Raw genomic sequence first — 13,555 nt, 5'->3', positions numbered from 1 at the left:
AATGCATCACCCACCTTGAGATGTAAGTTCTAAGGTCTCAAGTATAGTTACAACGGCTGCCCCACCCTTCAAACCGAAACGCATTACTGCTTCACGGCAGAAATAGGCAGGGTGGTGGTACCTACCCACGCGGACTCTCAAGAGGTCCTACCACCAGCAATAACAGTACAGCGTGCAAACCGTGCGACGGCATCGAGGGAAGGTAGAAGAGCAAATCCTAGATAGCTACATCTACAATAATACAGGGCATTAAAAATCAAGCCAAAATTCAATGCATACCTATTCACTAACATTCTTAATACAGTAAAAGCGCGGCTGTAATTAACAAAAAATGATTTGCGAGCTCGTCTCCCGTCAAAGGCAACAAAAAAACAGAACTTCACCTAAAAACCAAAATAGTCTTTAGATAAAACAGTCACCAGCAAGATTATAGCCGAATTCCATTTGTAATTTTCGTACTGACATGTTAGTTACATTACTTAATACCCAGTTTATTACTAGGCTTTCGTTCAGCCTACTTGTTTAGTATCAAAGTTTGTAAATAAGACGTCTTTTATTATGATGTTGGCTAAGAAAGACGGTGATTCTCAAACATTGCACACTTTTAAGGGTGACGCAAAACACACACGAACAGCACTGGTAACAAACTTACTCATTAACAGACGTAGCCAACACCCTTATCCCAGTTTTGATGTTCATCCCATTTTATTGTGTATATAAATTTAAAAATGTGTAGTAAAGAAATATCTTCAGATATGCTTGCGCTTGGAGATTTATTAGCAATGACTCCTGACTTGCAACTTGTCTGAAAGACATCTTGCTGTTTACACAAGCCTTCTTCACTCTTCTTCACATAGAATTTCATAAAACGAGAAACTTTTGACACTTAGGTCTCCGATCTATGATTTTCTCATATGTTATGTATTCCAAAAAATATGCATAGGAAACAATGACTAAGTCATCCAAACGCACAATACCGATATGAAAGAGGACACTGTTGGAAGTCAAGCGTGGACTCAGATGTATAGTTATTAGAGCTATTAACTACTGGAATAATATAGTTCAATAAAATAGTGTAAAATGTAATGTGAACTATAGCATAGTAAACTTAGTTAGTATTAATAAACTTCCTTTGGTTAGTTTTTACATGATCTAGCTCTTCTTTGATACTTCGTAGGATGAAATTACTTTGAAAGTGGGACACACATTTACGTCACAAATTTGAGTACCTCTGACCTACATGTTACAAGGTTACTTTCCCCAAGTCCGTACTTGTCATAAAGTTAATGACATGTAAAAGAAAACCAGCTAATGCTGTCTCGTGCTCAGTTCCAGGTTTACGTATGTTTTACGTCTTTAGCGATTTTATTTTGTATTTCTGGTAGCTTTATTTTTATTTTCGTACTGAGTCAACAAAAATATAACAATTTATTAGACACTAGCTGACCCGGCAGACTTTATAGTACCACAATCGATAAATAAAAGACCTAAACTTTTGTATAAAATAAATTAACACAAACAAAAGGAATCTGTCCGACGGGGGACATATCAAAGGAAAAACCAAATTGTTATTTTTATTTAATTCCGAGCATTTACGTATTTATCTACCTTTTAAACCTTCTCTGAACTTCCACAAATAATTCAAGACCAAAATTAGCCAAATCGGTCTCGAGTTTTAGCGAGACTAAGCAACAGCAATTCATTTTTATATATATAGATAATACATAATAATAATAATAATAGTTTTATTTTGTTTGCACAAACGGGCATCGAAGCCCACTAGATTTAAACCCACACTGGACCTCGCAAACAACGTAATTCGAAGGAAATCATTTTGAAACATGATCTATGTACAAATGTATTCTATAGTGGTCCCCCCTGGTAGTCGAAATTCGACTATAATTTAATTGAAATTATAAGTTTGTACACTAATATAGTTCTATTGTCAAATACTATTATAATTCTTTAATCACAAATCTCGCCAAGACTACACTTTAGACAAAAATGTTAAAGACAAACAATATTTAATCTATTCTCAATTTGACAACGGACTTTAAGCAATAAGAAAAGTTTAACAATAAACAAATAGTATGCATGCGTGTGTGTGTCAAATACATGGTAGTGTGTGTAATGTTTTTTTACCGATTTAATGTATTTTTTATGCATAATTTTAAAAAAATATGAATATTCTGCACTCCTTCTCTATATTCACTATAAGTGTGAGAAATTTCATATTCCTTCCTCCGTCCACGCAATTTTCGTAAAAAGGGGTACAAAGTTTTTGCTTCACCTATCAATATATAGATAAAAGCTATCCCAACCATTCGAATCGAAATGTTGGGACTGCCTCACGGCAGAAATAGGCAGGCCGGTTGAACCTACGGTGTTGTGATATAATTCTGCCGTATCTTCTCAGCGGTCGCGATTCCGATCCGGTAGTAGACCCATTTGCGAAGCAGCTGCGCTCTAGCTTCTTCGGAGGGGCTCGATCAACTGTTAAGAATGCTACTCCTCCTGACGTAGCATGTCCTCGCTGGACGGGTGCCCTCACGAAACTTGAAACGCCTTTAGGCTATCAGTAATCCTTCCATACCAAAAAAATAAGAAGTAATATTTACCAATTTCAAGACGTTCGATTAACTTTAGTATGTATAAGAACAAGTATCAAGGTTGGTAGATGTAAGTATAAAGCGTCGCGTTTAAAATTTTTGCGTAAACTTTGAGAGGGACTTATCGAAATCGAGAAAACCCTCAATAAAAAAAAAAAAAAAAAAACTATCAAGGTTAACATTACGATAATCGTATCCCTTTCGTTTAATACTATATTAATTTTTACAAACACTCGCTATTTCAGCGTGTTTAATTTTCTTGTTTTAAAACATTATTTGTCTGATTTAAATTTAAACTCGCATTCGGAACAGATGTCGCACCAAAAACCGCAGAGACGTGCATTAAAACATTGATATCGCTTTGCAACTACGTGCCGAGTTTGTTTACACTATGCAAATTCGTTGAGTTTCCTCTTTATGCGCCACAGTGTTACGTCACAATTTATTGTCTATGTGTGTGTGTATTTGTGTGTGTGTTGAAAATGAAAACTGTGAAATTGGATCGTAAAGTGTGACGTTTTTGAACGTGAAACAAAATGGGATTACCTTCAGTAGTCTGACTCCAAAATTTTTCCTATTTTTTTTATATCTATTCTCTATTTTTTTTTTGTCTATTACCTTTTGGAACGAAGTTCCTTATGGGACGATGCGGAGGGGTACCCCAACGTCCGTAACGTAAGATTGTTATTATTTATGTATACTCTTAGTATGATGGGTCTACAGTGTCTAATGTATAGTCTACGTGATGACAGTTACTATTATTATTCATATAAATAGCTGTTTCTTTCTATTTTATTATTATTATATATTTTTTTATAAATCATCTATTTATATAAAAATGAATTGCTTTTCGTTAGTCTCGCTAAAACTCAAGAACGGCTGGACCGATTTGGCTAATTTTGGTCTTGAATTATTTGTGGAAGTCCAGAGAAGGTTTAAAAGGTAGATAAATACGAAAATTCGAATTAGGAATTAAATAATAATAACAATTTTGTTTTTCCTTTGATGTGTCCCCCATCGGACGGATTCCTTTTGTCTTATATTTATCGATTGAGGCACTACGAAGTCTGCCGGGTCAGCTAGTAGTGAATAAAATAAAGTTGACAACTTTGTAAAGTAGTTTTTATTTTATTTTGATCAATAAAAAAATCATATGTACCCGTATCATGTATTCGGATATAATAATTATTTTCTTTATACCTAGAATAGTATTTAAAATTAATATTTTTATAATAAGGAACTTCGTTCCTATCCGGGGTCCCACGACACCACACATCTTTTTTGTAAATTTTAAGTCAATAGCTTTAACTATTTTGGTTCACTATACACTCATGTGTTGTATTAATGGTTGAAGCTGATGTTTTTTTTGTCTATCTATCTTTATTAAACTATGTGGGCTGTGTTGTACTACGAGTATTACTTTCCCGAATCGAAAAAATAAACCTATATTATAAGTATCGTATTTATTTTGTGGGTGAGCTGACGGTCCACCTGCTATTCGGTGATTATAAGTCCACCAGTCCGCGAGTGATTATTATAAGTCGTCCAGTCCAGTATATATATATAGCTTTTGAAAATTTTATTTTGATAACATGGCTTCATTGCTTCACCGTGAGGACATTTGTGAGTACAAAACTACATTAAAGAATAATAGTAAACTAAGTTAGGATATTTAATAAACTACCAAAGAAATTAAGAGACTTAGACGATTTTCATTTTAAGAAAAAACTAAAGGATAATCTTATTAGTGAAAATTATTATCACATAAATGATTTTCTTAGGGACGACATTGAAAATAAATGGATTTTTTTAATTATCTATATATTAATACGTGAAGCAAAAACTTTGTATCCCATTTTACGAAAATTGCGCGGACGGAGGAGTATGAAATTTTCCACACTTATAGAGAAGAAGTGCACAATGCTAATATTTTTTTAAAATAATACTTAAAAGATACATTAAATCAATAAAGAAAAACTTACACACACTACATACCATGTATTTGACGCACACACGCATGCATACTATTTATTGTCAAACTTTTTTTCTTGACGTCTGTGGTCAAATTGAGAATAGATTAAATATGGTTTGTCTTTGTTAATATTTCTTATAGTGTAGTCTTGGCGAAATTTGTGATTATAGAAGTATAAAATACAATCATAATAGTGTACAAACTTACAATTCCAATTAATTATAGTCGAATTTCGACTACTGCGGGATCTCTAGTTAGTTGAATTATGGATGAATGAATGATAAATTATGTAATATTGTAATATGTTGCACTGCACTAAAATTCGCATGTCAAATAATGACAAAGCATACACGCTGCTTTTAACTTATGTAATAACTCATTTTCTTGGCGAATTTTGCTTGGCGAATAGATGATTTCTTTCTTTCTTTCTTTCTTTCTTTCTTTACATATAACTTATTCTTTAGAAATATCGGTACTCGCTATTAGATTACAACATGGTCACAATTGCATCGATTATTACGTATCTTAATATTCAAACCACGATATATGTATATTCTGGCGTCGCTTTCATCGCATTTTTATTCCATCAGTCCATTCAATAGTTTAGATTTGTGCAGAGAAATCTATGTTTTGACTTTTGTAAATAAACAAATTTTTTCCACATAATTCATTCACATTTCTATCGTATCTCATCGAAGTACACTTTTAGATATAACATCCAAACAAATCTGCCACAACTCTCCGAAAGTTAGTCTTAAATAAAGCATCCACGAGTTTCTAGTATACGCGGCGCTGGCTACGATCGATATTGAACCTCTATTTCGGTCGGTATGTTTTCATCTCGACAAATTAGTTTGTATATTCCATTAGTGTTGTTCTGTTATGTTGATTGATCGATGTATTCTTTACATAACATATTTGTTTTTGACCGAAGATAAAACTTTTCGATCCATTTTTGATTTTCAACCTAACCGTTCAACCAATTTGAAAATACTTTAATTACGTACGTAAAAATCTATATATACAAAAATGAATTGCTGTTCGTTAGTCTCGCTAAAACTCGAGAACGGCTGGACCGATTTGTCTAATTTTGGTCTCGAATGAATTGTGGAAGTCCAGAGAAGGTTTAAAAGGTATATAAATATGAAAATGCTCGGAAATAAATAAAAATAAATTTTTTGTTCTTCCTTTGATGTGTCTCCCGTCAGACGGATTCCTTTTGTTTGTTTTAAGTTTATTTTATACAAAAGCTTAGGTCTTTTATTTATCGATTGTGGCACTACGAAGTCTGCCGAGTCAACTAGTTATAAATAAATAAAACCATCGGGGCGGCTTCAAATTTCTCTCCTACGTCACGGTTACCGGAAATATAAATTATACAAAAACAATTACATCCATACATTGAATAGGAAATATTCTTAACAAACACATGTATTTATTCCGAAAAGGAAATTCGAAATCAGACTTTCTGCAATAATCAAGGCTAACTACTAGACTAAACGAGATGTTAAAATGTATTGTAGCATATATGTACAAGTATTCAATTACTTTATTTTTATTGCTTAAATGGGTGGACGAGCTCACAGCTCACCTGGTGTTAAGTGGTTGCTGGAGCCCATAGACATTTACAACGTAAATGCGCCACCATACTTACAGTCTCAGTATAGTTACAACGGCTGCCCCAACCTTCAAGCCGAAACGCATTACTGTTTTACAGCAAAAATAGACGGGGTGGCGGTACCTACCCGTGCGGAATCACAAAGGGTCCCACCACCAGTAATAAAACTCAGTATTTATTCATAAGCATTTAAGGTTATGTATATTTTGTGTAGTATACAAAATTTAAAATTACATTTCCATAACACTTATGTTATGGACATGGACGGATAACATTTTCGAAATTTATTCTGATGAAATGTATAGGAAAATAGGAAAGATTTTAGTATTGCACCTACGCAACTTCTATGGCAACTGAGGCTTAAATAGTAATTGTTAGGCGAAACAGACTCCTCCCGATCCATTAACTGTGCTTTTAGGTACCTCAAGCACCGGTTACCGTCCTCGCCGAACCCATCGCTCGCGACGAAGGGCTCGACGAGTAAATTACCCCTTAGACACAGCCTACTGAATTTCTCGCCGGATCTTCCCAGTGTGTCGCGTTTCCGATCCGGTGGTAGATTCTGCGAAGCACTGCTATTGCTAGGGCCAGTGTTAGCAACACTCCCGGTTGGAGCCCCGTGAGCTCACCTACAAGTCAAGGAGGAACTGAAGTAGCCTCTCAAGGCTATCAGCATAGGTAGGAAAAAAAAGAAGGCGAAACAGACACTCTGCACACGGGCTAGCCTAATGTGAGCTCCATATCTATTTAAATTATAATTTGGTTTCGGTAATAAATGTATTTATTTGTACATATCTTACGAGACTACTTGGCAACAGCGTATATGTTTTGATGGCCATTTCTCTAAATCGGTAGGCTCGTATTTCCATACTGGCTGCTAAAAAAATCAGTATTACTTTATGGCAATCCATAACTTATTATAAACTACTACGATTTATTATAATAGTAGATAAAATTGGTGTTACACGATGTATACATTTACCATTAAAAATATATGTAAAACTAAATAGCCAAATTGTCAATTATCAGCATTATTATGTAGGCAGCAGGTTGGCGCAACCCCTGGCGTTGCTGACGTCCAAGGGCGTCAGTAACCACTCACCATCAGGTGGACCGTATGCCCGTCTGTCTCTAAGGACAATAAAAAAATCTGTATATAAAAATTCAGCTAAATCAATTCGGGATTTATTTGCAACGAATAAAAGACACACAAGCATTCGTATTCAATTACAATATTTTTAATTATTCTTAAAATTGATTTTAATGTATACTACACATGTATACTATATCAAAATGAATTTTACGTCTCTACATCGTCTTTAAAATTTTCATTCTAAAGTTTACGATGTATCAAATAACTTACAATCTCGAAGCTCAAATTTCACTAAGTAGTAGTTGGAAATTTAACTCTTCTAATTAATGTTTCTCTATCCTCAGGGCCCGGTATTAAGGGCACAATGGCGATACTAAACTGTCTGCTGGCCCGACAACTCTGCTTCGAAGACGCCTCCTGCTCCGCCATCCTCGAGATAATACCGCGCGTCTGTGGCTCTGAACTTGGTAAGACTTATATATACATACCTCTTTTTGAAGTGAAACTTCTTTAGAATCGTTGGGTGTGATTTCAAACTCGATGAAACGAAAAAATGAAACGTAAAGTTAAAATATAAATTCACAGAGGGCGCTACCTCATACTATAAGTATAAAAGATGATTTACAATTATTTCTATTTAGTTGGTTATCAACAGATGTCGCTGCACGTAAATTAAACAATTCCTGAATCGCGATGACGAGATGATACACAGTTGATAAACTTTCTCGTATTTCTCTTGCTAAATCATACTAGCCTGGTGCAGAGATACCGTGATCATGCAGGCGGTTCCCCCAGGGTGAGGCTGCTCCATTGCACTGCGGAGTAGTTGGTGGTTGTCCCTTGCGATTATTCTTATTTTTTATCAGTTTCACTTCTACCGTGTGTGACTTGCGTCTTGCACACACACACATTTTTTTCTTTGTCGTATCACTCTTGTCTGAGCGGTCATAATCAGTATCATTGTTGTGGGCAAATGTTATGTGCCTCACGAATAATCGCCACTTCCCCCGATTTGCGATGAGTCTGGTACACTCACGTAAACAACCGCCAACTGCCGACTTGACTTAGTCGGTCCATCGTATGGACAACCTTCCACATTTATATTTCTGCATACAGAAAAGTCAAAACTTCTATATCGAGGGAATATCGCGTCGCTTTTGTACTTAGCGATGACATAATTTTATCGAATTGCAAGAAAATCTGCGATGAAGTCTACTTAGTGACCTTTCTTTAGATAGGAATGTTTTATTTTGAAATTGGCTACTACTTCCCTGGTTGTAAAGTGATTTTAATCAATTACTTTGAAGTGACATGGTTCTTCTAGGGATTTGGTTTTGGTGGTGAAAAAACGATTTTATTAACTTACATCATTAGCTTATGGACGTCATTCGTGACGAAAAAAACTGAAAATTATTCGAAAATTACTGACCATTCCCATTCCCATAAAACAGACACTTATTTAACGATATATCGAAGTCGAAGGTCGATAGTAATTAAAATTTAATTTAATTTCTTTAATTTTGAAAAGGAAAATAACTGAACTTAATTACTTCTTAATTATTTTATTTTTAATAATACAATTTATCGACTTGAGATTTGTTCACTCTTAAATGAGAAACAAAACTATACCGATGTTTTTATTCGCAAAGTTCTAGGTAAGTAAAATGTTTTTTTTTTTCTGATACCTTTAAAGTATAATTTCGGGTATATTATAATACAGAAGAACCACTTCAGACATAGCGGTGGACAATAAAAAATATATTTCCAAGTATTCCTGAACAAATCCCGCATCGCACCCTTAAGACGTCTTTGAGCGATGTGCGTGTACTATATACAGGGTGATTCTTTTGTTAAGACGCCGGTATTATGCATGAGAACATATATGAGAATCTAACCGCGACATCTTACCTTCGAGAGCCGGCTGTATGTTACACCGGCACGTAACTGACGCTAAGAATATAATTTATAGCATAAAGGATATTTTTCGTACTAAATATTATTATTTACGTCCGCAGTGACGAGATTAAGACTACTGTTACTCACGGCAGAAATACGCGTGGCGGTGGTACCTACCCGTGCGGACTCACAAGAGGTCCTAGCACCAGTAATTACGCAAATTATAATTTTGCGGGTTTGATTTTTATTACACATGTTATTCCTTCACCGTGGAAGTCAATCGTGAACAATTATTATGTACGTATTTCATTAGAAAAATTGGTACCCGCATGCGGGATTCGAACACCATTGCATCGCTATATACGAATGCACCGGACGTCCTATCCTTTAGGCCACGACGACTTCTGCCGATGCAACAAAATTAAATTTTGAAGAAAGTAAATATGGAAACGTTTTTAGCCCCGGAAAAGAAATAGCCTTACTTTCAGTCCGCTGCTATGCACTAGTCTCCATCGACACAATAAAAAGCGTTACACAATTTTATACTTACACCTCATGTCATACCTACCACATCTAACCTACCATGGGTGAAAGTAAATTTTAAAATTAGTTTTATTTTTATTATTCACAACATTACGGTGTGACATAATTCTGAGAGTCGACTTCTCGCCGCAGTCACTCCAGGGAAGGACGCCGAGAGAGAATAAAATATCACAGACGTGGCCTAAATCAGACGTCATCAAATAATCATTCGTTTGACAAATGGGCTTCACTTATATCAAATTTATATCAATGGTTTTCAGAATCGTATCAGTATCATATCATATCATCGTATCATATCATATCATCGTATCGCATCATTTAGTATCGTATTGATATCAATGTATGTGTTCTTCTTCTTGCCCTTCTCCCACATTATGTGGTGTCGGCGGGGCATATCTTATTATCATGTTGCATACGGATTTAACAAAGTTTTACGGCTCCATATTTATATTGCAACGTGCCACACGGAGGGATATTTCTGTTTCTCCTTTTCATGTTTCTTTTACATCAACGATTTTTGGTTCTACGATTGACATTTGATCATCATAAGCGTACGCACCAAAATTCAGATTTTCAATACCAGAAAGATAAAAATATAACATTTAGTAAGTTTTTCTTTATTTTCAGAATAATAAATATGATACATACATAAAATATGTTTAGGTGACATTATTTTTACTCACACAACCTGTCCATACGTTCTTTCTTCGACATTTTTATCACCCAATCTCCCCGTAATTTCAGGAAATTCTCTATTAACCATCCATTAATCGTCCATCTTCTCAAAATAAAAACAAGAATGTTTTATCAACATTTAAATTACCGCTTCTGTGTTTTGGATAAACAAGAAATATTTACATAGAAAACAAAGTACTCGGGTACTGAAAAAACCCGAGGCTAGAGCCTAAAAGTAGGTCATTTTTACACAAAAAAACGAACTCCAAACTTACAATATTGTTTCCATTAGAAACATTTCTTAAAATATAATTACAGCTTAACTGAATTATTCATGAACAACAGCCGCTAAAAGAAATCTAATAAGAAGTTCAGGAAATTTGTGAAATACTTTCTACGGCTCGATTCTTCGAACGCAGCCCGCACGGCTAACACGGCCCTAAGTAGGACCCTTTCAAAGCACTTTATATCTATTTGGCGCGCTCCCACGACCGTGCCTCAATCTAGATTGTATTAAGGCACGTATTCTTAAAAGAAAATTAATTTCTATACACGCCTCCATTGCTTTTCGGTCACGTTCCCAGAACCCTATTTTACGTAACTTCAGGCGATTCCCTTCGAATTGGGTTAGAACATTGACGTTTGAGTGGCGCCGCGTGTCTAGTTGTAGTATTGACCGCGGGAATCCTCCTACTCTGACCGGGTTTTGACCCCGGACTGAGATCGAACGTCGGGTGTAAGAGTGCAGGGGAGTCGTTTAGTGAGTATAGCCCTAAAATTCCTTGGGCCCGCGGTCTGCTTCCAACACCTTGCAGATCGTCGAGTCCCACATACCCCGCGCGCCCCCTAGGCGCGGGGACCTCGTACGAGGCTCGGCGGCCGGCCCGAAAAAAAAAAACAGGACGTTGACTTTTATATTAACTATACGTTCTACAATCTAACATCAAAAAATGTCATACAAGTAATTCAAGTTTATCGTTTTTTTTGAATTGCTTAGATAGGTAGACGAAGCTCACAGTCCACCTGGTGTTAAGTGGTTACTGGAGCCCATAGACATCTACAACGTAAATGCCGCCACCCACCTTGAGATATGAGTTCTAAGGTCTCAGTATAGTTACAGCGGCTGCCCCACCCTTCAAACCGAAATGAATTGCTGCTTCACGGCAGAACTAGGTGGGGTGGTGGTACCTACCCGGGCGGACTCACGCGAGGTCGTACCACCAGTAAAGTTAAGTAATGTTTAGTTCATTAAGACTTTTAGAGCATAAATTAACAGTTTACGACAAAACCATGTTTTGTTTTCATATACAAGTGTCCAATATAACTTATTGGAATATTTTTTTTCTATAAACTCTAAGCATTTTACAATAGTAACATGAAATCTTTCCCAGCACAGGTTTTAAGTATTAATTAATAATATTTAACCTTGTATACGACCCACGCTTCTATTCAACCTAACGCATTCGACCTTCATCGCAATTTTCGAAGCGAGGTTCTTTCTTAATCTAACACAACCATCTATTTTCTGACATCACATTATTTCAGTTTAAAAGCCTTAAGTTGCGGTCTTAAATGAGCATAGCGCATTATAAACAATTTACATACTCGAGTAATGATTTTATTGTAGACGAAAACAAATTATTACAAAACAAAACACTGAATAAAAATCAATAAGTCTTATTTGACAAACTTCAAGTATATAATAGATAAAATATTTAATTTACCAAACTTTTTATACGTAATATCATACATACTACGAAAATCGTGTAGACGGTAATTTGAAATTGTTTTTATTTGGTGGCTTTAAAAGACTTATGAGTAGTTGGCGGCTAGGACAAAAAAAAACTCGAGTGGTGACTAATGACCTCGCACCGAAAAACATAGCGTGGCTGGGCCTCCTATAAGGTGCCGATTACCTGCTTATGGGTGTCGGGAATCCGCTGGATGCAAGCTCCGCAAGATCGCTCATTGTAGCAGTCCTGTAGGAGACCTATATCCAACAGTGGACGAGCTGATGATGAGTGAGTTCGAAGCTATTACCAGTCATTTAGTATCGTTTTTGGTTTTTTATGATGAATTTTCCCGTTAATGTGAATAATCAGTGAAAACGTTTAGAACAGTGGCCATCTTGATGTGAAAAATAACGCTTGAAAATCATATTGGTTTTAAGCGGTCGGCAGCGGCTTAGCTCTGCCCCTGGCGTTGCTGAAGTCCATGGGTGACGGTAAGCTGCCTAAAAAGGCAATTAAAATAAAAAAATATTTTTTTTCATTTACCCTCAGTTTTCGTCTTATTGAAATAGACCGTAAAACTATGTACAAGCGATGTTTAATAATATTTTATATTTTTTATTTACCTAAAGAACGCTATCGCGCAGCGATACATATTCCCGCTACAAGAAAACCTTTACTCGATATTCTTAACTTCGAATACATCGAAGTAATAGCTCTGACTTCTAAACGACATTACCGTACTTATTAAAACTTTGATACTTTCGTGCCAAAAGTCCATTATGCCTCAAAAATTATTATACCTAATAATGTACTTGAAATTTCAACTAATAGAAACTGAATATTGAGTTGTTTTTCTTACTGAATTAAAATGTTAAGATTTTGTGGTGATATTTTATCTGAAGAGGCCGTCGCTTAAGGCTTAAGACGCTTAGTAAACAAATATCAAGCCATACGACTATGCCGTGTTTGAATCCTTTGACGTACGCAATTTTTTCTCTAATTAGAAGCGTAATGAGCGTGGGGCTATCTTATGTTACTTACCAGACTCTCATTTCAATGTGGTGATATTTCCGCGCGCGTTCTGAACACATCTCCCAACTGTCCACGGCTCGACAAATTCTGCGACCACTAAATTTGTTCGTGTATAGTGTTATGTTACGTAATAAGTAATATAGTCGTCGTGGCCTAAAGAATAAGACTTCCGGTGCATTCGTATCCGCCGGCAGGTACCAATTTTTCCAATGAAATACGTACTTAACAAATGTTCACGATTGACTTCCACGGTGAAGGAATTACATCGTGTAATAAAAACCAAACCCGCAAAATTATAATTTGCGTAATTACTGGTGGTAGGAGAGGACCTCTTGTGAGTCCGCACGGGTAGGTACCACCCCTGCCTATTTCTGCCGTGAAGCA

General features: G+C 35.9%; 1 protein-coding gene across 1 annotated transcript in view; it reads left to right on the top strand.

Annotated features, from left to right (window-relative positions):
• Window positions 1-13,555, top strand: part of Gfrl (Glial cell line-derived neurotrophic family receptor-like) — a 259,265-nt gene that overhangs the window by 186,898 nt on the left and 58,812 nt on the right. Inside the window, exon 3 of the mRNA XM_089739470.1 lies at window positions 7,637-7,759. Coding sequence (XP_089595596.1) covers window positions 7,637-7,759 — 123 coding nt within the window. The remainder of the gene's footprint in view (window positions 1-7,636; window positions 7,760-13,555) is intronic.

The sequence above is a fragment of the Bombyx mandarina genome, chromosome A1, assembly GCF_030267445.1.
Source record: "Bombyx mandarina strain Sakado chromosome A1, ASM3026744v2".
NCBI classification, from domain to species: domain Eukaryota; kingdom Metazoa; phylum Arthropoda; class Insecta; order Lepidoptera; family Bombycidae; genus Bombyx; species Bombyx mandarina.
This window is presented reverse-complemented; position numbering and strand designations above follow the sequence as displayed.